The sequence below is a fragment of the Nesoenas mayeri genome, assembly GCF_963082525.1.
Source record: "Nesoenas mayeri genome assembly, chromosome: Z".
NCBI lineage: Eukaryota > Metazoa > Chordata > Aves > Columbiformes > Columbidae > Nesoenas > Nesoenas mayeri.
Window position 1 is genome coordinate 24,409,822 of NC_137542.1, and position 23,020 is coordinate 24,432,841.

The window sequence follows — 23,020 nt, forward strand, 5'->3', positions numbered from 1 at the left end:
GGCCACTTGTGCTACAACTAAGTATTTACTAGGATGTCAACATGCCTTGTGAATTATAGAGCAGGTGACACCTAGAGATCCCCTTTTAAAATACTGAAAGCTTCAAAGCTGAATTTTGCTTCAGTGGTATATATGCAGACATTTTTAAGTTTGCCAACAGTTTGGTTTTGTTTTTTTCTCATTTTATATAACTTGATTTCTTTAGAGATGCACATGATTTGCAGCAATGTGCAAATCTGACAATGTCCTAATCAGGCCTGCCATGCCTCTCACCTCTGTGGTGTTCTGCATCGTGATGCTTCTTGTCATCTTTTATTGCCAAGTGAGACTGCCCACCCAAAGCACTAGAAAGGGCAAGAAGGCCAGCGCTGCTTCCGAGTGGAGGGATTCCTGGAGGCTGAAGTCCTGATGGATGTGGTGTTAGAGGCACTGGAGGTCCATGGCCATGGGAGAGATGTTGAGCCTGCAACTGCTGCTGCTGTTCCCAGTAGTATCATAATCCCAAGAAGAACAATGCAGACCACACAGTTTGGGAAGGAAACAGGAGAAATTTGGTTAATTACTGAGAATCAACAGTGGATTTTTTAATTTGTTTTAAATCTAGCCTCTTCTATTTGTCCCACCACACTACACACCCTGTATTAGAATCACAGAATTATGGAATAGTTTGGCTTGGAAGGAATCTTCAAAGGTCATCTAGTCCAATGCCCCTGCAATGTGCAGGGACAGCATTAAATCATGCTGGATGTGGACTGCTCTGCTCATGCCCCATAAGCCAAAAAAGTTTAGCTGTATACTTGTTCTTCAGTCCAAGGAACTCATTCAACTACTGTAGGTTGTTCTGGGCAGCTAATGCCTGCTACAGCACCATGGGTGACAAACAGCAGCGACAGAAGGCCCATATACCCTTCCCTCTCTATAGAAAGAAGTATCAGTGCTCTGGTAAAAAAACCAAGTTTCACTGGCAAGACTGATTTAAAGTCTGCCCCTTCTCTTCCCCCAATTTAGAAACAGTAAGTAGGTTTCTACTTTGAATATTAAAAAAAAATAATCAAATTACACCGTTCAATTTCATATTTAGTGTAGTTAAATTTATATTTTGTTCTAGCTAAGCTTAAAAAAAGAAAAATCTTTAGCTAACACTGTGTTTAGGAAACAACTTTGAGCTTAAAATCCAGGTATTCCACATAGCATAAATAAAGTCATGGAATCCCCAACAAGAAACATGATATTAATGAATTAAAATACCTCCATCTGTTTCAAAAGCAGCTTGCAAGATCAGTGTCATAATGAATGAACATATAACACTGTAACCAATCTGGCAAAATAACCTATAAGCAATTTTAGAAACAGAGTCCTTCTAATGGAAGGACTTCCTCAGAGTTTAAATACTGAGATATTTTCTAGTTAAAGTTCTTTTCCAAGTTCAGGTAACCATTGGATTTTTCCAACATGCTAAGTCAGATTTATTTCGAAAATTATGCTCCAAAACCATCTTTAGCTTAGTCATAGCTCCCCTTTAGTCTGCTACAGGTAAACAAATTTTCTGCCTCTTTCCTGCTTTCCTGTGCCTGGGTATATTAACAGAAGACAGAACAAACCTCTCCACTTTGGCCATGCTCCATCATCTCTCTGCTGAAGGTAGGCACCATGAAAAAATCTAAAGTACCACTCAATTCACAGGATCAAAGAGAAGACAGACAAGCAAATGCCTGAACAGGATGAGCTCAGTTAGACATGAGAGTTTGACCTGGTGAATACCAGTCATCCTGTAAGAGCAGGCAAAATTGTTACAGTACTGCTGACAGCTATTGAAATCACACCTAGACCAAAGCTCACAATATTTCACAAATTACTCCAAAGTAGCTCAACTTGAAATAATCAAAAATATTTTATCTGCTTCCATAGGCCCCAAAACTCTTCAAGACAAACTGTCAACAATACCTGCATAACATCTACTGGTATATGAATAACTTAATTTATTACTATTTAGATAATTACTGTGCCCCTACACTTTTACTTCTCCTCATCACATGCCAAGACATGCCTTGAGCTGTTTATAAATTTACGTAGACACGAGTGTCTGACATTGAAAAACTCTGGACTGGACCTGCTAATATTTCCCTTTTCTGCTGTCCCAACTGTAAAGCAGCCATCATTTACTTATTTTTGAAATACAAGACTGTTTAGTGACTTCTCTAAGGCCTCAATTTTACAAAATATTTCTCACAGTATGTACCAGGAACTTCTACAAAATCAAGCAGCTATTGCCAATGAAAGTTCATTTAACTGAAGAACTCTCAGTAAAGGTGTTTTTTGTGGGTGTTGGGTTTTTTGTTTTTGTTTTTTATCCAGCCTCTAAAGAACAAGAGGACATCTCTCTTTTCACAGACTTTATCAAGACTTCAGTAGTTTCCAGTATGTTTCCTCAAACCAGAAGATAACCTGAATGTTTTGGCAGACTCTGTCAGGGAGATGGTACCTTAGTAGTTTCCTTCCTCATTGGCCATCTAAACCAAGTCAGTAATCTGCACTTCAACTGTGAGACAACACGCATCAGCAGTACTGTACCACATGCATGGCATTTGCCTTATTTGTCTCCATGCTGCTACTATCACATGGGCACAGTAATCCCCTCTAACAGATTCCAAAGCGGAGAGCATGTGGCAAGAAGGGCTAGGTCTTGTTTCTGCGGTGCAAGTGCGTACAAGTGGTGGAAAGTAATGCCCACAGTAAGGTGTGGAATGGAATAAAAGAGCTGCAAGTAGAAATGCATCACTCTGCATTATCCCTTAGAAACTTTGCAAAATGGTTACTGAGGGTAACACAGGAAAATGGTACCCTAAAACGCTTAAATATTGAGCTATGTTAAAGACTGAAAACTTGATCATGGTCCTTTATGCCAACAAAGGTATATGGTAGTTCAATGTTTATTATGTGAGGCTCACTGCTGTTTAAGACCAAAGTATATCGATTTATTGTTTATATATTACCTATCCATAATAGGTTTAAAGTTCTCCCTAACATATAGATAAAGATGATCCTTTCTGGAAGTTCTTGCTTTTTTCATTTAAAAAATTAGAATTGTTAAAAGTATATTGTATTCTCTTCATAGAAGGGGAGAAAGGAAAATGTGCTGCACACAAAGGAAGAAGCTAAAAACCAGGGAGATGGATAACAGCAGTGCTCAGCAGATGTATTTAGTAACTAGACATTTGCCATAGTAGATCCTAGAAACAATTATGCTATGCATATAATCACTTTCCCGTCACTTCAAAGACACTAATGCTTGCTCTGTCACCTTTTAAGAGCTTAGCAGCAGTGAGATATAAAACGGAATAAGCTGGCAGCAGTACCATGGTCTACTAGGCATGTTCATTAGCACTTAATTAAAAACCAGACACCTGCCATAAGAAATATGCTCAAAAAAGGATGAGTAACAGGTCTGTCTTACTACCAATTATTACCATTACTTGCAGAGCAAAGGCTGTGTCCACTTTCAGAGAGAAGTGGGAAGGTAGAGGAGAGTGCAGTGATGCATACTTAAGTGACTGCACTGAGATAATTAGCCACAGCATTGATTTTAAAAGCATCAGTAGTTCACCCACCATTTTGTTGCAGAACAGAAGTTCTTCATATTTTCAAAGGGAGAAAAGGAATGGCAGACAGCTTACTTTACTATCTAGATGCATGGTTTACTGGCTTTTTTTTTTTTTTTTAAACCAATATCCCCCTAACCAGATTGCAAAGACCCAAAAATCCACATATGAAAAGCACAGCACCTGCTGGTCTGAGGAAGCACCTGCTAAAAATTTTAAAGGCAATATGTTTTTTTTACCTCCAACATTACAGGCAGGTTCCAGCTACAAAGAGCTCTATAATTAATTTTTAATCTCTGCCATAGAATTCCAGAGACACGGTTAGAAAATCTGCTTCTCAAAGACTTACTATACATAAACAATGACACGTCTCTTTGGGCTCCTTCCTTATCAAGATAGAGCATGATCTCCTACAATCACACTTCCCACCTTAAAGTAGCTCTGTTGATGTCACAAACACCTATGATTTACTTTAAAAATCTAGTTTTGAATTCCTAGCTTTAAAAGGCTAGAGTAATGTTTTGTTCTTAAACAGATGTGTGATGTGCTATTCAGTATCTGTTGAAAAGTGCTGAATTAAGAATTCAGATGTAATTGTACGTGAATGGTGAAAAAAAAGTTTATACCTGGTCCCAAATCACAGCAGCTGTCTTCTCCTGTGCCCTCCTAAATTAACACCAAAGAGTAGGAAAGTTTTCAAATCCCTATCAGCGCTAGCACCACTAATACTATCAACAGATTCCCTAAAGCTCCACAGAGGTGTTTTGAGAAAAGTAACTGGCAAGCACAAGAGTCATTTAGAGACCTAAAATGTAAAGGGCATTATTTCATGTTGACTTCTGTAAAGTCAAAGAAATTAGATTTTGTTAAATTCAAGCAGGCAGAAGGATATGAAGGGAAAGTATGTATTACTGTGTACAATTTTATGGCCATATTCTCTTCCTTCCAAAAGGGAAATCTTCAGGTTTTTTATTTGCTTGCTTAAGTAAGGAAATGAGAGCCTGTACCATGCATCTATGGCCAATGAACACATAAAGGTCACTTTCTGAGCACAAACAGCTAGCTGACCAAGCAGTAACCTTCTCCCTCCCTCTTTAGAAAGATTCTTAAAACTGCAAGGTTACATTGCAAATATAACCTTAAAAAAAAAAAAAAAAAAAAAGAAATTATTCAAGGTAACACTCCTATGGGATCCAGTCTTCTCTCTCATTCCAAAAGAGTGCACAACCTCACAGTAGAATCTTGCAGGAGTAAACTCTAACTAGACAGTCTAAGTCATTAATTAATACTTGCATTTAGGTTTGTAGGTACTTTTCCAAAGAGTATTTCACCTGCAGGGAAGAACATATTGCAGGACAACAACCAACATCCCTTAAGAATACATCCACATTCTTCTACAGTGGAGTGACTGCACCAGCAGACAGGGCAAGAGCCACAGACGTCATCTACGTAGACTTCTGGAAGACCTTTGACATGGTCCCTCACAACATTCCTGCTACTTAATTGGAAAGATATGGGGTTGATGGGTGGATTGTTAGACAAGTGAGAAACTGGCTGGATGACTTCATCCAAGGAGTCAGTGAGACTCAATCCGAAGAGTCAATGGTGCAACATCCCCCTGGAAAGCAATAACTAGTGGTGCCCCTCAAGGATCCATAGTAGGACTAACACTATTCCATATCTTCATCAAGGACATAGCTAATGGGATTGAGTGCACCCTCAGCAAGCTTACAAGTGACAGCAAGCTGAGTAGTGCAGTTGATTCATCTGAGGGATGTGATGATGTCCAGAGGGACCTTAACAGGCCTGAGGAGTAGACCCATGCAAATCTCATGAGGTTCAACAAGGCCAAGTGCACCTGCGTCAGGGCAATCCCCAGTACCAATACAGACTGCAGGATGAATGTATTGAGAAGAAGCCTGCAGAAAAAAACTTGGGGGTATTGATAGATAAAAACCTGGATGTGAGTTGGGAATGTGCACTTGCATCCCAGAAAGCCAGTCATTTTCTGGGCTGCATCAAACCAGCATGGCCAGCAGGTTGAGGGGTGTATTCTCCCCCTTCTCCGCTGTCATGAGATGCCACCTGGAGTATTACATCTAGCTCTGCGGTCTAGGGAAGGCTCCAGGGGCACCTTATTGCAGCCTTTCAGTATATAAAATGGGCCTATAAGAAAGATGAAAGACTTCTTAGCACACAGCCTGTAGTGACAGGACAAGGGTCAATGGCTTTAAACTGAAAAGGATAGGTTCAGATTGGACATCAAGAAGAAAATTTTTACAGTGAGTGTGGTGAGGCACTGGAACAGGTTGCCCAGAGAAGTTGTAAATGCCCCATCCCTGCAAGTGTTCAAGATCAAACTGGCTGGGGCTTTGCACAACTTGATCTAGTGAAAGATGTCCCAGCTCATAGCAGGGGGGTTGGGCTTGATCTTTGAAGGTCTCCTCCAATCCAACCATTCTATGATTTTATGACAGATGAACAGACTGACGTATGGAGCTACCCAATATGGGTTGCTCATTACTCCACTTTCAAACTTTGCGTCACCAGCAGAAGCTGAGTTTCTTCTTCATTACTTTTGAATATTTCTTCTTCCTTGATAATATCACCATTATATAATACTAACTAATCATAAAGCAGTCCCTGCAAGACATTTCCTTCTGATCTATTTGAACCCTAATCTCCAGTACTGTAGCAGCAATCTGCAAAACTAAGCTGCAAAACTAAAGTTCAAATTTGCTTTCATTTGCTGATGACACAAAACTGCGAGGAGTGCCTGATAGACCAGAGGGCTGTGCCACCATTCACAGGGACCTCAACAGACTGGAAGAATGGACTGACAAGAATCTTGTGAAGTTCAACAATGGGAAGTGCAAAGTCCTGTACCTCAGGAAGAATGAACCCATGCACCAACATATGCTGGGGGCCACCCAGCTAAAACGCAGCTTTGACAAAAAGTACCCAGTAGTCCTGGTAGACACCAACTTGAACGTGAGCCAGCATTGTGCCCTTGTGACAATGCAGATAAATGGCATCCTAGGCAGCGTTAGACAAAGTACTGCTAGCAGGTTTCCCTCTACTCATCACTGCTGTGGCCACACTTGGAATACTCTGTCCAGTTGTGCGCCTCCCAGTACAAGAGAGACATAGACATACTGGATAGCATCCAACAATAGGCCAAAAAGGTGATTAAGGGATTGGAATACCTCACATATGAGGACAGGCTGAAAGAACTGTGACTGCTTAGCACACAGAAGGCTCAGGAGGGATCTTACCAATGTATATAAATACCTAAAGGGAGGGTGGAAAGAAGACAGAAGCAAGCTCTTTTCAATGGTTCTGAGTAACAGGGCAAGAGGCAACAATCACAAACTGAAATACTGGAGGCCTCCTGAACATAAAGATTTTTTTTTATTTTTATTTTTTTTTTTTTTTTTTTTTTTTTTTTTTTACACTGTGATGGTGACTAAGCACTGGCACAGGTTGCCCAGGGAGGTTGTGGAGTCTCCATCTTGAAGTTACTCAAATCCGTATGGACACAGTCCTGCATAACTGGCTTGAAGTGGTCCCACTTGAGCAGTGGGGCTGACTCAATGACCTCCAGGGATCGCATCTAACCTCAGGCATTCTGTGATTCTGCAGTTCTTATTGCTTACTGTTTTCTCCCCATTTAAACATGTTTTAGAAAAATGAGTCAGCTACTGCTATCATTCCTTAATTTTCTACTGAATTCCTTTGAAACATACGCATTTATTTTGGTTCATTTGGTTTCCTTACTTCCTCTTCTAAATATTCAGTTTTCTAACAGATAGGAAGCTACATTATATCACAGTAAACAAGCATCTCCAGCTAGCGAGCCAAGAATGAAGCCTTTGTAGCTTTGTTAAAGTTATCTGAAAACTATCTATTATGTGAACAAGCCACAGTGCCTTGGGTGCAGAAGAAAGTCTTAGGCAAGCCTCTTCCATCTCTAAACCATGTGAAATGTCATTGTACTACGAAGACTGAAGCCCACAGGACAATATGGGCAAAAGCTATTCAAAGCCATATATATCAAACATATAAAATTTGTGTGGCAGTGGCATGGTTAAATACCCAACTGACTCATGGGAAAAAAAAACATTCCTTTCTTTCATGCTTTATTACAGAAGATGCATAGGATGGCACCTGTGGGTCTCAGTGTAGAGAACAGATATGAGAAACCAAATATCATATTCAGAAAGAAGATGAAAAAGTTAAGTTTGTTCTTTGTTATTATTTTCTACTATTGGAATCTGTTTTAAACTAATGTTAAATTTCTGAACAGAAGCCTCTTCAAAGTTTTTCCACAGTTCCTTTTCCCATTTTTTCAAACAACACAAGCCATCCTAATAAGCCTCAATTGCACATCAACTTTTTTGAAGCAGTAAGGGGTTGCATAAATTGCCTCACATAAACCAGAAAACTGATGCTATATTGGGATAAAAGCAGTTTCTCCCCTTACACAATCCTCAGGCAGTCCTCTTCTCACAAATTAGCTTCATCTCTAAGGTAAGTGAAATAAGGGTGAGAAGTTTTATTTCACTGCTTTGCTGATATAGAGATTATAAGCACACTAACAAACTAAGCCCTTTACCTAATAAGAAAACAAAACAAACAAACAAAAAAAGCCAAAAAAAAAACCACCAAAAAACTCACCCAAACAATAAAAGAAACAAAACAGAAAAAAAAAAAAAAACCACAACAAAAAAAAAGGACGCTCAGAATGTCCAAAGTACTCCATGAAGCTACTGCAAAACAACACGAACTCCATGGTTCTCAATTAGAGTCTTATCTGTTTTCCTTTCTTCACCCTTTTTTCTATTTGGTCACTTGATTCCTTCCTCCCTGTGTTATTTCCCTCATTTTCAGAAACCATTTTCAGTCCTCTGCTATGCAATCCTCCTTCAGGAATCAAGTCTTGTCTCTTTGTTCTTCGGAAAACACAAAATATGAAAAGCAATATTGATTTCAACTAGGTCATGAAGATTAAAAAGACCACTTAATGCACTGGTGCTCTCACTATACTTTTACACTGATGCATATTTGTCTCACTGTAAAACGTATTTCTGCTACAGATTTATGCTACACAGTTTTGCCATAGAATACTCAACCTGGCCAGCTCCAGAATCTGGTTTGTTGTGGTATTTTTCTCCTTGCATTAGAGATGAAACTATGTTCTTTAATCTTGCTAAAGTAAGGAAGGTTAGCATAAACACTTACTAGAATAATTCTCCATATACTTGCTCTATAAGGCTAAAAGTCATTCTCTATCTAAAGAAAGAAAATAAAACCTAATTACAGTAATGAAGCTTCCACATTAACTTTTCTGTAACAAAAATAAGTATTTTTTGATTGGCATAGTTCAAGTGAAAAAAAAAGATCCAATAGAAAAAAACACAACACAGGAAAAGAAGGCATTTTGACATGGGGCCAGCAAACCACTGATATACATGGGTAACCTCCAAATTGCCCACAGAGGGCAACTGAGATTGCCAAGAAGGGTCAAAGCAATTATACCAAAGCCAGCTTTTTCCTACCAAAACTCTTCAATTCAATTTTCCTTACAACAGGAAAGTTTTCCTGGGAGCTCCTTAAAATCCTTATAAGACATAGAAATACTTAACACTTCTCTAGCTTGTATTTCAGAATGTGTTCTGTATTCCATAAGAATTTTTTTTTTAACACAGAAAATGAAATCTCTCAACATGAGAAAGGCTTAGGTTGCTATCAAGTCAAATTACATAGCCAGTACCTGCCGGTACCTATAAGTACACACACAGTACTTCCACTGAATAACATAGATATTAATACTGTAGGTAGGTTTATACCTATAAAACTAGGAAACAAGTTCTTCAGTACTCCCCGACATAATGCAAACAGCAAATTTAATTTCAAACGGTAGCTTATTAACAATTGATTAGTGGTCACCTCACCATTATAGACTGCAGACATACAGACTGCAAGAAGGAAAGAAGCACTCTATCTTTTCCTTAACACTACGCTGAGCACCAGCTCTGATCATTGCTGTTCCTTTCTGTTTCACATTGAACAGCCAGTTTGCTCTGCCCTTCCAGCACTTTGGAGGGCAAACCCAGGCACCAGAATTAGAAAGACAGTTATTACACTTCAGGGCTCGCTCTTCAAAAAGCTCACTCTTGTAAACAGTAATGCCAGATGTGGGTGACCCTACCGAAGCGATGAGACCGCACCCAGTGAATGAGCATATCAGCCTTTTATCCACTAAAGTGATCAGCAATTAACAACAGTTTAGTGATAATTGTTAAATGGCAAGATTTTTAACATCCTATTGACACAGAGGGAATAATTACAGAGTACTGTCAGCATGACTGGCACTTTCACAAGAGCAGATCTGCACTTGCAGCCCAGCTACGCTGCAGAGCCGCCACAGATTGTCCCGCGCCAGCAGAGCCCTGCAGCCAGGACACCGGACATCGCCAGCACACGGAATTCTTCCAGTTCAGCAACATCTTCTCTCCAAGGTGCATTAGCAGTCCACTAGTGTGGATGTGTTCACATAAAGGTTTTTTGCCAACAGAAAAGGGGTTTCTTCCCTCCTCCATGCTTTTAGGCACTGTAAGTCGACCTAAAACTTAGTAGGTTGTACCATGTACAGACCCATTGACGCACAGCTAGTGTTTCTGTCAGCAGCTATGCTGGCAACACAACAAGCAGCCCACGAACTACAGAAGGCCTTTTGCTAGCATAACCTTCTATATATACACACAACATTTTCTATATCATATTTACACAATTATATAGTTTATATCATATCAGTAATATATTGTTATATGCTACATATACTACGTTATATATTATACATGTTATTCTGTATATATTACATATTGCTATATATTGCTTATGCTTCTATATAAAAATATAAAAGTTCTTCTGTGTTTTTGTATATATAACTTTTTCACAGAGAGCTGTTCTTCTAAAATTATGTATTACAGGTCTGCTATGAGAACAACTCCCTTCTCTCACAGTCTCTGGCAAATAAAGGAGATAGAAACAAGTCAGAGGAATAAGTTCTAAGGGTCCTCGTATTAATAATGGTACTTTTTTTCCGTGGGTTAAATAATGTTCTTTTTATTTCCCTTGGGCTAAATACTGAAGAAATAAGGGACAAACAGCAAAGTTGAAGTCACACTGGAGGAAAGAGACTCTGCAACAATGGAGGAACCAGAGAAGCCTTTATAAAGGACAGATGTCAGAAGGTAGGAGGGAGTGGTAGAGTCAGTGAAAATGGCAAAACTGATCCTTGCAGAGGAAAATGTTTTCACCAAAGGATTTCCCAGATTCTGAAGGAAAGTAACAAATTCAAAATCACAGAAGATGACCTTAAATTCTCTTGGTCCAGACATGACAAAGGCTGGTTTTCTGAAGCCAGTTACGTTCTTCTGATCACTGTCAGGTTAAGTCAGTTTGTGAACAATGCTTTTCTTACATTTTAGACAAGTACATATGGCTTTCTCTGGAAACTCAGAAGCAAGTCTTAAGTCTCTATAATGAAGCTGCCTACACACACTGCTTTTGGTTTGTGGGAACCATAAGCACATTTTTCTTCTAAGGCAACTCTAACTTCCTGCTATTACCCACCTTTTAACCTCATATCTACACACCAAAACTAACTAGTTCAAGCATGCACCAATTTGGAAATGACTTAAAGATATTAATCTAGGGGTTTTTATTACTGACACATGGTTATCTCAAAGTATTTACTTTCCTCCAAGGCTCTTATAGTCCACAGAAGTTTAAATCTTGCAAAACAGAAGACAGTAATTACAGAACAGAAAGGCTTTTTGGTAAATTAAAATCCATAAGTTTAATACAGTATTTTAAATCATATTTGTCACCCTTTTGTCCCAGCTACTACTAACTACAAAAGCATTTCAGAGATATCAAAGAATAAAAAATACGAAAGTCATGAGAAAAACATTACTTTTATTTTTATCTACTGTTCCAAACCACAGACCAGTTTCTTGGAAATTCCTTATAGATTCTAATGACTTCTTCCTACCAAATGACAATCACTTCTGAACATGCATTTGAGTAATCCAGTTTTGCTAATCTTTGCTTTTACTACCTCAATACTACTGCTTGTCAGTATTCAATTTAAAGAGCTACAGTTAGCCAGCACCTTTAGAAACAGTACTGGACATTCTCAGGAAACTAAGTGTTATACAAGACAGCAGCCTCAGCAGTTCAGCAAGTAGTCTGAAAAAAAGAAAAATAATGTGGCCAGCAGATACCAGGAATCCTGCAGCTGATGCAAACTCTTCAGCATTTTGAAGAGTTAGAGCAAACTGCTGTACCAACTGTCTTTATTTTGCCGTGAGTATTTCCTTAAGTTATCCCAAATGCCTATGCCAGTCTCTCTCTGTGCACTAACAAGGAAAGCAAGCTTCTCTCCTTTCTCTTTCAGTCCTCCTACACAGCCCCCTATCTCGACAGTTTGCCTTGCTCTTCAACCTCGAAAAACCACAGTGGGTTGGTGTTTTCTTGCACATTTCCAGTGTTTAATATTTACAGTATTTGTGTCTACCTATATCTTCCTCTAGCTTCTCTTCACCCATCTCTCTGCACTTTCCTGCTCCACTGACTTCATCTTTGCCACAATCACCCAGTTACAGGTATATTTTGCCTGTGCAGTTCACACTACAGGACTCACCCTTTCTCCATTCAGCACACTGACAGTTCCTCTCAGTGCATCAGTGTTATCAAAACCAGACCACAGTTCCTTTTGAATCTGTATGCTTCATTTTTTGTACCTTTCTCTCCTACCACAAAGTAGTCCAGCTTACAGCCCTACATCATCCAACATGTAAACTCCCACCATCTTTCTCTATTCCTACTCATATTGCAGGACAACGCCACAATCATGCTTCGTTTGATTTAACCTCATGGGCAGTCTCAGCTGAGTTTCTCCTTTGTCTGGGCCAACCAATTGATTCTTCCCAGCCAACTCCTCCCTCCTCCAGATCTAGCATATCTCAGACTTCTTTCAAGAGAAGCAGTGAAGGTCACATCATATTTTTATCTCAGCCTACTGACTCTTCACCTACTCCAATTCCCTCGCACGTCTCATTTCCAGTATTAATGCAAAGCAGACATATTGTAAGAAAGAAGAAGGTATGCTCATCTCTTCAGTCTGTCTCCTTTCATTTCCTTGCTAACTTGGGGAAAAAAAGTGGACAATATACAAAAAAAAACTATCTTCAAACATAGAAAGCTATTCTGCTTATATATACTTAGATCAAGAGAGGTGCTTTGAATCACCCTCTGGAGGAGACAATCCTCTGGGATTAAATAACCTACTCTTCCGTGCCAATGACTTTTATATACACATATTGAAGCTCCTCTACCTCAACCCACCTTCAAAAGTAAACCTATCCCTAACCCCTATTTTGTCTTTCCGGTAGCCCTTCCATATTTTCTTTATTAAAGTTCACTGAACACACTTTCTGTAAATCCTTGCTTTGAAATGTACTCTTCCAGCACTTTGACCCATTTTTAGTCCTTTCCATTCCCCTGAAACTACTTGTTCCAAACCAATGTGTTTAACGGAACCATTTGGAGTGAAGTTCATAAAAAGAAGGAATCATTTCTTACACCATTATCAACCTCCTCTGCTTCTACCTACTTAGCCATTCCTGAAAAGACATTCTCCATTTAATTTTCTGGTCTTCTGTTTACTATTGCCAAATACACAGGTTTTTCTAACCTTACCGGTCCCACCTGTGCCCCTCTCCTGCTGCAAAACAGAAAAACTTACAGCTCTACACCATTCAACATGTATATTCCATATCCCCAATTTCTGCTCAGTAGACAGTAGTTTAGCAAGTGGTACCTCGCATACTCATCTCATCAGAATCTACCTTCTCTCTGCATTCATAGCTGCATATCTTCAGGTTTGAGCTCCAGCCAACAGGAATTTTTTTCAGACATCTCTCCTTCACTCCTTTAGCGAAAGCTGCTTAGCTTCCGAAATTCATATCCATATACTTGGTCTCACCTTTAACTTGTAGCTCAGATACTAGGTCTAGATGAGAGAGCCACATAAACATCTTCTGTTCTTTTTGGACAAGATCCAAGATCTAGCTTTTTCTATCCACCCACATATGAAACCTTTAAAGGAAAGGGAAGTCTGGCCTGCAGTTCAGTTACATTTAACTTTTGAATGCTATTTTCCCCTCTTTGGAATGACTGAGAATATAATCTTCTCCAGGAAATGTCTGTCTCATGTAGACACTATCCTCTTCTACATTGCTGCTCCTCTGTTTCCCCATCAGTCCAGAGTGCAGGGAATATAAGTGTGTTGGGGGAGGAGGGCTGGTCAAGGGGAGACCAAGTTTGGTCAACGCGATCTATTAATTCACATCTTACACACCTTCTCCCAGGTTTTCTGTTTTTACTAGGGCAAACTACAAATACACATCAATAACACCTTCCTATTTTTCCTCAGACTTAGTGGCACTAAGAATAAAAAACTGACTGCTGTGTGGGGACTGGTATTTAGAGAATACCAATTGCCACACAGATGAATAACATCTACCTTCGCCACCCATTTGAAACTCAGTTTACAAGTTTGGAGCCTTTGTATTCTAAAAGCTCATGCTGTGACAGAATCCTAGCATGTAGTTAAGGTTTCCACATATTTTAAAAAACAAATATGAAGAATAACCCAGGATGTTGCCACACACTACAGTTCCTATTGCCAGAGTTTAGTAATTTAGACTTGAGGTTAGCTAGCCTATGTTAAAAGTGAGGACACTGTGTCTCGTGCTCACTATGTCTCATTTTATTTAATTTAAAAGAACCAGGCAATTTCCCCTCCCTCGGGACATAATGCAGATCATGGCTGAGGAGGATCTAAACTAATGCTACAGCTGCTTAGCTTTTCCCTTGCTTTAAATTCTGCATTCATTTTTGCTCTAGTCTGTATTTCTATTTTATAATGAAACATACAGCCTAGTTATTTATAGGCTTTCTAGGGATTAACTACACACTCATAAGAATAAACCCTCAAGAGGTTAACCTCATCCTCTTAAGCTTCACACACTACAATCCCAGAGATAGCTGGCAACCACAGTCAAGAGAGAAAAAAAAATAATCCCACATCTTGCTAATCCTTTAGCCAATCACCTCACGCAACAGTGGAGAGGCCTCTTGGAGGCCTACAACTCAATCTGTCTCAAGAGTACTGTCTATCCAAAAGATACAAATTTCATAGAATCATTATCAACCCATCTCAAAAGGCAAAACAGGACATACCTGACTACTCAGTGGTACAATGAAATCATGCAACTAAAATGCAATGCTGAAAAATATTCCAGTTTGCTGCTTGTACTTCCCATTCAGATATTTGCATATTCTACTCATAGAACTACCTAGTTTATTAATTTGAAAGTAAATTAACAAATTTGTCATTGTTTGCAGCCAGACAGACCAGTTCACCTGTCCCTTATATTTCCTAGAATGAACTTTCAGTATCTTTGATTTTCACGGCAGATCACATCTCTAACAAATAAACAAACAAACAAAACAAATAAACAAAAAAAACCCCACAACAACAATAAAAAAAAAAACCAAACAACACAAACAACAATAACAAACACCGCATGATAATCTACCTAATTATTTCATACCACAGTCTGGATTCTCCTGTAACCGTAAATGTAGACACTGCCTGAAGCTGCAGCAGTACCAAGGACTTAACAGGTACACTTATCTTTTAAGTCAAAGGTTTCCATTTTGATCATTATTTATCTAGCATAATTGCTACTTAATTCAACTTTAAAATAACAAATGGTACAATTAAAAAAAAAATGGCAAGAAGTTGCTTAGCTACACTGCTGCCCCATGACTGGAAGGCACAGCCTTCAAGAACATGCAGGAAAAGTATAAGGCCAGAGATATGACTGTTGGTAACCAAATATCATCCACATTTCTTTCCTGAAGTAAGAATTTTTAATCAACACAGAGGATTAACACTGCTTACAAGCTCACTGAGTCCAACTGTATTACTTTAAAATATATATATATATATATCTATACATAAAATTCCTTCATTCTCTTTTTTACGTTCTAAAGATACACCAATTCCAAAGCCTGGATTTTGACTTTGTAGGTAAATTCTCTGAAAAATCTTGGTCTTATGAGACTACAAGTCCCTATCTTCAGTATGTCCTCTAATAGGCTTCCACTTTTTCAACTGAAAATGGAAAAAAGTATAAAATAAATATAGTTCAAAACCTGGTTGTATTTCCAACATTTTTCCCACTATTTAAAGGCTTTTTTCCCTTCCCAAATTCAAATATGGCCCAGCAGCAACAGAATTGCTCTAACTCAGGAAAGCCAACTGGGAAACACTTGAATCATCTAGTGTCAGGAAACAATGGCATGTAAAGAGAGAAAGGAAGGAGGGGAAAAATGTCAAACCCTGACAAAACTGCAGCTTTTATCTAATCATGAGTGAGAAACCATGCAAGTGAACACCAGCTAGGAAAATTAAACTTTCCTGCTACCCTCAAAATTGCTTGTACACGTGCACCCTCAGCAGTATGAGGCCAGAGGCTACTCGATTTCATCCTCTACTGTTACAGATTGCTCCAGCCTATTTGCATTCTGAAAAGAAGTTTCATGATCTTTCATGCTCATAATAGATGTCTAAACCGTCAAATTACTATTTCTTTTCTTATCTTGAAAGCCACTGAACTTTAACAGCATGGCCCTTCCATTGTTCTTTACACTAAGTCAGGTCCCTGAACAATACTGACAGCTGCTATAAAACTGGGCCGTGCTCATTCTCGGTGCAGCTGCTGCTTGTAGGAACAGACAAGCTTCTGATGTCTCCTCCCCTCTGGGGAGAGGGCTTGACATGCTGTGTGCTCAGTGATGGGGAGCAAAGGTCCACTGAATTGTCAACCCAATTTTATGCTATTCAGATTTTCCAGGATGCACACCATCCCTTTCAAACAAAATCAAGCATATGTCGGAGCATGAAACTTATTGTGCAGCACAAGATAATTATTGATCATGTAAGACTGAAAAAAAAAATCACTGTGACATATATCTAACTTTAGCATTACGTATATGCAAGATCACTGAAAATTTTGTGCCCAATGTGTTCCTCATTTACAATTTTGGACTTGTATGGTATCACTCAGAAGTCTTTCAGAAGACACAGGAAAGTATCTCTTCCACTGATTCTTAGATAATTTAAAAAACTAATTCAAAAGGTTCAAAAGGAAAGTTCTACTCCTGCTTCCAAAGAGCCTCTTCCCCTTCTTCCCCCCGCAAAAAAGTTGTTAATTGCATGTGGTACTTGTAGATCCTATTGCTTTTAAAAGACTACACTGTGCAGACTTTAAAAACATGCTTGAGACAGCAAAATTTGGTTTGGCTAAGCAGCGCTATTTTAAGTCTGGCAAGAATATTTTAAAATATATTTTAATACATATTTCCATTTACTGCATAAAATATTCTTTAAAACTAGTTCATTAAAAAAGGTTTTCCATTCCATTTTCATCGTAAAGAAGTAATTCATTTAAAAAAACTGCAGGAAATACAGTTCTCTAATCTTTGCTAATCAAATACCACAAATGTACATGTGCTGTATTTCAAAGATCAAATCAGGTATTCATAAAGTAATTCATTACACAAGCAAAGCACAGAGGAGATTGTGACAAATACAGATGTAATTGTGTGGGTTTCTAAGATGTGATTAGCAAATCAACTAAGTAACAGTCAAAATTTCATACGAAGGGAAAAACCAGCTCAGATTTGAAGGGGGGTATGTTTATGCAAAGCTAATCTGTCAAGTGTAATAAAGCAGCTTGAATAAAATTTAAGCTGAAAATCCACTGAAGCTCCCCATTTCAGGGAGGAAAAGCTATTAAAAGGAAATGAAGGTCACCCTCCCAGTTTATTTCAACTAATTGACTGCCAATAGCTTACCACAGGCAAACCGACTGCAGATCTGCAATTGAGAAACTGATGAAAGGAGAGTTTTCAAGCTGAGGCTCATTCTTTTAATCCTCCCTCACTCCTATTTTTTTTTTTCCATCTCCAGTTGGGATGTAATTTTAAGCACAGATGGATTAACTGGTTCCATTGTCTGTAGACGTCATTGGACTATGGCACTGTTAATCCGTACAGCAGCATGTCTAATTATCATTACAAAGTGTCTGAGGGAACTATAAAGACCAGCAGGGCATCTTCTCACAAGCAATTAACATAAATTGATAAATGAGTAATTTGAATCTGCTCAAGGCGCTCACATATGAATAAAATCAGAAAGGACGGCTTCTTGTTTCGGCTACTTCTTTCACTTAGTCTGGAAGGGCAGAAAACACGAGAAATATTCTAGACTTAGTGGTGGAGAAAATGCACTCATGCAGTGGAAGGAATGTATGGTTCAGAAAGTTCATTAATACAAAGCAAATGACTTGTGATTGACAACCAGTCACAAGCAAGCAGTATTAACTTATTTCAGCATATTTAGAAGTACAAACTTGGTGAAAGGCTATTAGAACACTGTGTCAGACAATTAATACTACTTCAAAAGCAAGTGAAGTTTCTTTTCAGTAGCTTGCTAATTTAAAATTCATGAAAGATTCACAAGAAAGGGAAAAGAAAGAAGAATGAATAGTTGTACAGGCTCCAAGAACTCAAGTGTCACAAAAAGCATGAGGCAAAGGCAGCTAGATCAACTGACATACAATACCTACAAATAAACAAGCAACTCTCCTAATCATTACATTTCTTGCAAGAAAAGTTTTGTTACACCCAGCATCACTGCACAAAATGATGCTCTGACGAAGTAAACTATTAACTTTATCCCTTCTAAAAATCTGTCTGAAGCAAGACAAACACTTCAGCAACATTGGGCATCAATACAGTGTCACATATCAAAACATTAAGCTTATTGCAAAAATAGTAAAGCAGTAAGATATGAAAGCAAGTTATACACACTGTAGGAGGTAGACCTGGAAGGCCACGTACCCCGATGATGGCATTCAGTTCAGCCATGGTCACTTGTTTGGCACGTTCTACGGCTTGGGCCACTTGCTGCTGATGCTATCAAAAGAAGAAGGGGTATGGGGAGGAATTTGTGTTAAGGTATTGCCCACACCAAATCAAACGTGGATCACAGACACTTGCACAACCAGTTTTCTTGCAGAAGCCTAGCCTACCTATTCCAAGACATCCCATGCAAATAAATAACAGTGCCTTATTTCTCACCTGTTCAAAAGCAAACAAGAGCCCTGAAGGCACCTAGCTTACCTCTTCCCCCATGCCAATTCAATATTAATTTTCTGGCAAATGAGTAATCAGTTTCTAATTGAGTTGACAGGAAGATAATGTCAGCTTCACATTAGTGTCAGTTTTAACATTTATATACTTTGCACTCACACAGCAAAACCTACTGAAATTTCAAACAGGGAAAACAAGTGCTTCACTGACCTCAACAAGAGTTACAAATACTACTTGTGAACTGTAGAGTTTGAAAAGGCATATTCAAAATAACAGGCTTCAAAGTGTAACAGCAGCTGCCCACAATATGCTACAATCACAGTCATCCAGACCAGATGCAGGCTTGTAATCTTAAAGAGTGTTTTGCATCTGAGCTAACTACTCACCTTTTACATTAAAATTTGATACAAATTACATAGACAAGATAAGCATGCTGATTTCACTGGATTCCCATTTGAGAACCGAATATCATATAAGCAATTGCCATGATTAGAAATAAAAGCATTTTCTTACATTGGTAATATTATCCAAACTCCCACTCTCCTCAGGCAATGAATAAGGCTGAGCCATTGTCACTAGTTTGAACTCAGATTTGTTAGACTGAATTAGCAGGGGGTTTGCACACTTCAGCTATAACAGATGTTCCTTACACTTGTGTATTGTGACAAAATTAACATCTTAAAACTAGCTAATTTGCAAACAGAAAAGCAACATAATTGCACTTTAACAGCTGAACAGTTTTACTTACTTCCTGAGACAAAAATGGGATGACTTGTGCACAAATTGTATTCAATCTCTTGGCGATTTCTGTCTATAGAGGAAAAGTATTTTGATTAAAACTGTGGTTTACATTTGTTGCCATATATCAACTAGTGTACAGGATGACATTACGTTCACACAGTTAAGGAAGGAACAACAAATCCACATTTTCATACTACTGCCAATGTAAATAGTTAATATATAAGCCCAGATGAGGACAGAGAGTTAGTTAGCTACTCTAAGACATCTGCCATGTCTAAAGCATCTAATCTGTATACACATTTAGGCACAAATCTGGTCCTTGTATATAGCTCATTAACAAGTAAAGCATTTTTGAAATCCATTAAGTTCAAGATAAAGCCTTTTAAAAGATAGATTTATTATTACTCAAATTATCAAGCAGCATAACATGAATGCGACAGGCATGGAAGAAAAATGTTTCTTTCATGATCAATTTTATCTGCTTATTAAAAGGTAAAATTAGTTTTGCTGACAGAAACACACCATCAGTCATACAAAAGAAACATCAAAATAGAAGCAAGACAGAATGGAGACAAATGGTATAGACTTCTAAAACACCCATATTGAGAGAAAATTAAAATTATGCAGAAAATGAATCAGAAAATGTGATAATCAATAACAACAAATTAGTGAAACCAAGAATAAGGCTAGGAGCTAGCAGAAAACAGAACAATCCTTCACTGAAAGCAGCAGAGAAGACAACAGGACAAAGTCCAACTTTTCCACAGCTTTATCTATCTCAGGCTTTTATATCTCCCACTTCTAGCACATGAAACTGAACACAGGATTTCTGGTAGGGCACAGGTATCTTCTTCTCCCATTACTCAGTCTTGGATGTACTTACAGCTTTTCAGACCTATACATCTGCCCACCATTCAGAACCACCATTAGAATTAACCCTCAAGTCTTAAAGGTACTTAAGACGGTCCTACAGTTTTCCTTAAAAACACTTCCTGCAGTCACTGTAGTACAGTTGCACAAAACTAAAATTAGCATCTAGATTTAAACAATCTATATATAAGACACGCTGAACAGCTCCTGTCCATCTCTGTTGTATCATTAATCCATGAAGATATTTCTTGGCTTTATTTGTTTTAAGACACAAAACTGCTGACAATCATTAGGCCTTCCATGAAATGACATGCATAAACCTAAGCAAAGATAAACTCTTCCAAAGAAGAGTTAACATTGTTAACTCGTTTGTCTAGTTTTTCCCTGAGCCCTCCCATCATCCTCAGTTTCTTAGGAAGACATTACTATGCACTGATCCTTACATATCAGTCAAGCAGTAATTAGGATACAAAAGCCAAGTGTGGCTTTTGTGCCTCAGCAGACAGGTGATTTGGGATTTAAATACAGCTGGCAAGCTTTAACACCTCTTTCCTCACCTCTGACAGACACAGGGAGAATTGTTGATAGCACTGAGACTAAAACAACATGTCTCTCTGACACAAGCTGAACTATCCTACCAGACCAAAGTTTGGCATTTGACACATCCACGCTGAAGTTTTGCAGAGACAAGCATCTCCAAAGCAGTTCTGGGATGGTTTCTTTCTATGGCAAAAGGGTTCCCCTTAAACAAGTTCAATGAAGTGACAGTTGCTTTACAGCAAAACCTTTCTCCCCCTGCAACAAGGGGAACAGATCTCTGTTCACAATAGCAACAGCTGCCATGTCACAACCATAAAATATCCGCCATTCTGTAGCCTTTAGGACTTACAAACCAGCACAGGCAATAAAGGAAGTTACCAGCTTAAGTATTATCAGACTTCACTATTACCAAATCGTTGTTAATTTCAGTGTCTACGCCACTGTGAGAACTTATGTACTAAAGGGCATTTTTCCACGTACTAGACATGTCTTCCCAGAAAGCAAGGTCTGTCAGGTATGGAAAGAAAGTCTGTTACACAGTAGTCTGATTGGCTGATGTTTAGCTAAGATATTTAAGGTTTGAGAAGTTAATTACCCTAGACCAACAGGATTACCTTTGTTTTTCAGGACAGAAGACAGGATGAATCACAGGAGGTGATAAGAGAGAAAAGAAAAAAGTAAATAAGACATTCATCTGCTTTTTACTGGAAAGTTCTTTGGTCCATATGGCCTACACAGAGGTCTCCCTGTTTCATAATACTGATATACGTATACTTATTGCAGCTGAAAATGAAACAAAACAAACCTATTTTGAGTAGTCTATACAATATGCAAGTTGTTCACGTTATTAGGTTTTCCTGCAAAGGTCCCAAATATCTGAGCTTCTCTATAACAAATAAGATAGCATATTAGTAATATTCATCTGCAGCACTAGGTGAACTTCAAGGTACGTGCCATAAATCAGTTTATTTGGGGACTGATTGTTCCTATTACAAGTGCCAGTTAAGATATATTTACATTGAAAGAAAACTGAAAAGACTATTCTACACTTTGTAACAAAAGTCTGCTTAGATTTAAAAGGCAGTTTGCCTACTAGTCGTATTTCCCACATACAATTAAAGTACTTAGAATTACTTATCCACTATGAGATCTCATACTCTGTTTACTGCCCCCAAATGTTCAGTAAAAACTATTCTTATTCACAAACATGTTAAAAAAGTATTTTTTTTCTCTAGTGAATTGCAGAAGTTAGATTTTAATGCACAATTCACCTAATCTTGCCCATCAGGAGTTGCAAGAGTTTCTTTTCAGAATTGAGAAAAAGGAACTTTCATTACTTTAAATATGAACCTAGCTGTTCAAAAGGCAATGTACATTCACCTTTCAAGGTAAACCATCTTGAAGTATACATGTGTGCATGTATATATATACATTCTGAAAGAAAAATTTTTTTGAAGTGTTCTAGAAGAGCTTCATTAATCAAGACCAGACATTTGGTGGCATTTGAATAAGCTACGCATTCCAGATTTGGGGCTCATGCATTTGAAAGTCTTAAAAGAAAGATACTTATCAGTTACTTCTAGAGGCCTCCCAATAAAATGTTAGCTATTATCCAAGAATGAGTAAACAAAGAAAATTTTGCAGAAAGCTGCTGGAACATAGACAAACATGACTAATAGCCCATGTTCTTTGGGTCCTTGGTAAAGCAGACTGTAGAAGCCTGCATCTCTCATGAAAGCCCTCCTAGCTCTACAGCAGCTCTTAGCAGTATCTGAAGTGCCCTTAATTGTTTGTGTTCTTAATGCAGAGCCACTTGAATACATTCATTTTTAATAGAGGACTTGAGTGTGGGCCCCATCAAAGAATGACAAAACTACATCATTCACTGGTTCTTGCCGTTGTAATGACTGTCTTTTGATTTATTTGCAAATGACAAGCTCGTCAGGCCCCTGAGTGAAGAGCTACCCTCCTTT

General features: G+C 38.4%; 1 protein-coding gene across 3 annotated transcripts in view; it reads right to left on the minus strand.

The window, feature by feature from the left end:
- Positions 1–23,020, minus strand: part of TLE1 (TLE family member 1, transcriptional corepressor) — a 72,404-nt gene that overhangs the window by 31,643 nt on the left and 17,741 nt on the right. For 2 of the 3 annotated variants that reach the window (XM_080362717.1, XM_080362716.1), the window contains exons 5-7: positions 19,645–19,707; positions 18,645–18,719; positions 274–478 (exon numbers count right to left, since the gene is read on the minus strand). In XM_080362717.1, the coding sequence (XP_080218843.1) occupies positions 274–478; positions 18,645–18,719; positions 19,645–19,707 (343 nt within the window). Of the gene's footprint in view, positions 1–273; positions 479–18,614; positions 18,720–19,644; positions 19,708–23,020 lie in introns of all 3 variants that reach the window. The other variant, XM_080362715.1, reaches the window with a different exon arrangement.